At 45.3% G+C, this 2848-nt stretch overlaps 1 protein-coding gene across 1 annotated transcript; it reads right to left on the bottom strand.

Annotated features, from left to right (window-relative positions):
* LOC123046013 (G-type lectin S-receptor-like serine/threonine-protein kinase At2g19130) lies at positions 1–2848 on the bottom strand. Its single transcript, XM_044469285.1, has one exon. The coding sequence runs from the start codon at positions 2664–2666 to the stop codon at positions 120–122; it is 2547 nt and encodes an 848-aa protein (XP_044325220.1). The 5' UTR covers positions 2667–2848; the 3' UTR covers positions 1–119.

Genomic DNA, 2848 nt, shown 5'->3' with positions numbered 1-2848 from the left:
GTATAAGATAGGTAAATAACAGACGATTTGGAGACTGCAAGCTCGCCTCCTTCTTTTATTCCTTGTGCTCCAAATTACAACTTAAAAAAAATGTAGATACTCTCTCTGAGTTATTATTATTACATTGAAGTTGCAGCATCAGATTGTTCCATCATAGCTGCAAGGAGTCTTGGCATTGGGGGTATATCAATCTCCTGTAGACCCTCGAGAACACGAACCACTTCACTCATAGTCGGCCGATCAAACTCACTATCTTGGATGCACCAAGATGCAACTTTGCAAACCCTTTCAGCCTCTTCCAAGTTGAAGTCACCATGCAACTGTGCATCCACTAAACTCTTCACATCTCCCCCGTGAAGCTTCCTGATGGCTTGCACCGGGAAATATTCATCATGTTGGCTGCTGCTCTTAGTAGTGTGTGATGTTTCAGGTGAGGAATTCCTCCTTCCTGATATGATTTCCAGCAGTACCATGCCGAAGCCGTAAACATCAACTTTCGGTGTGATCGCCACTCCGCTAAGCCACTCTGGGGCAAGATAACCTATCGTTCCTCTGAATGAAGTCAGAATTCGGCTGAAATCCCTCCCCACAAATGCTGCCAATCCAAAGTCTGCGACTTTAGGAATAAATGATGCATCCACAAGTATGTTCTCTGGCTTAATATCGCAGTGTATGATGCACTCGTGACAACTCTGATGCAAGTACGACAATCCTCTGGCAATTCCTAGGGATATCTGATATCTAGTGTTCCAGTTTAGCACAACAGCATCAACATTATTGCTCTTCTTAAACAGATGACCATCAAGAGAACCATTTAACATGTGCTCGTACACAAGTAATCTGTGATCACCTTCGCAGCAGAAACCAACCAATTTGACAAGGTTGATATGTTGGATCAGTCCAATTGAACTCACCTCGGCCCTGAACTGCTTCTCTCCTTGACGGGCACCATCAAGCCTTTTCACTGCTACAGTAGTCTTTGAGTCACTTAGCACGCCCTTGTATACAGAACCAAAACCTCCACCACCCAGCTTCTCAGAGAAGTTTTTAGTAGCACGAACTAAATCAGTATATCTGAAGGCTATAATCCCACCAGCACTGCCTTGATTGTCATAGTATAATGGAAGAAATCCACACCACTTAAATTTGTTCCTCCAAATCAGTAACAGAAACATGAGCATGAGTAACCCAAAACCAATAATGCTTGCAGCGGTAACAACTCCAACGTTCGGTTTTCTTTTGTTTTTCCTCAAACTTGGCATGAAATCTTTGGCAGCAAGACGGAGATAAAGAACATCTTCAGAAGTGTACTCAATGCCATCACTAAGAGTTACACTAAGCAACTCCCCGTTCCAGACAGAGCATTTGCTATCATTATAGGAGTAAGCAGTGCAGGAGCAGGAACTGAGACAAGTTTCTTCACATTCGGTCTGAGTGGTAGCAACGGCTATGCTTTGTGGGTTGTAGGGCAATGTAACTTGAGCAATGGGCTGGAACATGTCCGTTGAACTTGTGATGTTTTTGCCACTAGTGCAATGTAACGGTGTATTTCTGATGCATCCTCCTGTTCGATCCTGAAACTTCCAATCCTGCGGTGACTTCTGAGAGAAGCTCTCCATGCAGTCACATGATGGATTTGGATTGCCTCTGCAGACCGTAAAAGGTCCACAGGCAGCAGGCGGGTTGCAGGGATCGTCAGGTTGGGCATATATGATTTGCCAAGACTGATTAGCTTGCGACCAGCGATTCAGCTTTATCTGACCAGACATGTCTAGTGAGACAAATACAGAAGGCGATGATTCATTATGTGAAGTGTACATGTAGTACTCTTCTTGGTCGTTATCAACATATACTAGGTTATATAAACCTTTGGTTAGAGAATTCGAATCAAGCAGCGAGTTGAGTACTCGTACAAGATTGAATGATGATGTTGTGGAGGATGTATACTGCCAATACACTACAGATGGGTTGTTGCGGCGACTGAGGACAAGCCCCCTGGTGTCTTCTAATTCAATGCTGTATGAGCCGAGCCCCGGATCAATGAGGCTCTTCTTTGAGATGGGTTGGCGAGTGAAACTAGTGACCTTGTTTCGGCCTAACTTGGCACCAGCAAGCACAACATCTGTTGGGTAGTCGAAGCTCTGCCATGCTAGTAGGTCAGATGACCGGCTCTCTTTGAGGACAAGGTTTCCACTGTTCAAGAGAACGGCAGAACTAGTGGCATTGATGCTGCTGTGTGTCCTTTTATTGACAATGTGAGTGGACCAAACAACGGATTCGTTGTCGGCGGCATGGTTTACGATGACAAGATTGCCATCGCTTGATATCTTTAACTGTGTTAGGTTGACACTGGAGTTGGTGATGGGCTGATCCCTATTAGCAATCCATACAGTTGTGAAAACTGGGATCTTATTGAACCATATGCCAAGGTACCACAAGCTGGGGCTGGGAGATGTGGTGTTGTGGGATGACTTACTGATGGTGCTTGCTGGATGGAACTGGAAGAAGCCAAGCGCGAACTTGCCGTTTCTCGAGACGACCTTGTCACCGAAGGCCAGCTCTTGGCCTGCCATGAGAGTGTCATTGCTTGCAGTTGCCGAGGAGGAGCACCAAGGAGTAGTGTGCAATAGAAGAAGCCCGAGTGATAATATGTAGAGGGGAGGCATGGAGAAGAATGTGAATGCGCTCTGCTCTGCTATTCAGAGAAGGCAGAAGAGAATGTGTATATATAGACAGAATGGGAGAGGCTGAGCCTAAAAACGTAGTTAGGCATGCATGCATGTTCTGCTGACTTACCAGAGAATTCACTACAATCCACTTTGGATCAATTATTCAGATTCAGGCAGCA

This window comes from Triticum aestivum, chromosome 2B (assembly GCF_018294505.1).
Source record: "Triticum aestivum cultivar Chinese Spring chromosome 2B, IWGSC CS RefSeq v2.1, whole genome shotgun sequence".
Taxonomy (NCBI): Eukaryota; Viridiplantae; Streptophyta; class Magnoliopsida; order Poales; family Poaceae; genus Triticum; species Triticum aestivum.
Note: the sequence above shows the minus strand (reverse complement) of the source record. Positions and strands in the feature narration are given on the sequence as shown.

Excerpts from the sequence above, each read along its gene's own strand:
- LOC123046013 (XM_044469285.1), bottom strand. The coding sequence starts at position 2,666 with ATGCCTCCCCTCTACATATTATCACTCGGGCTTCTTCTATTGCACACT.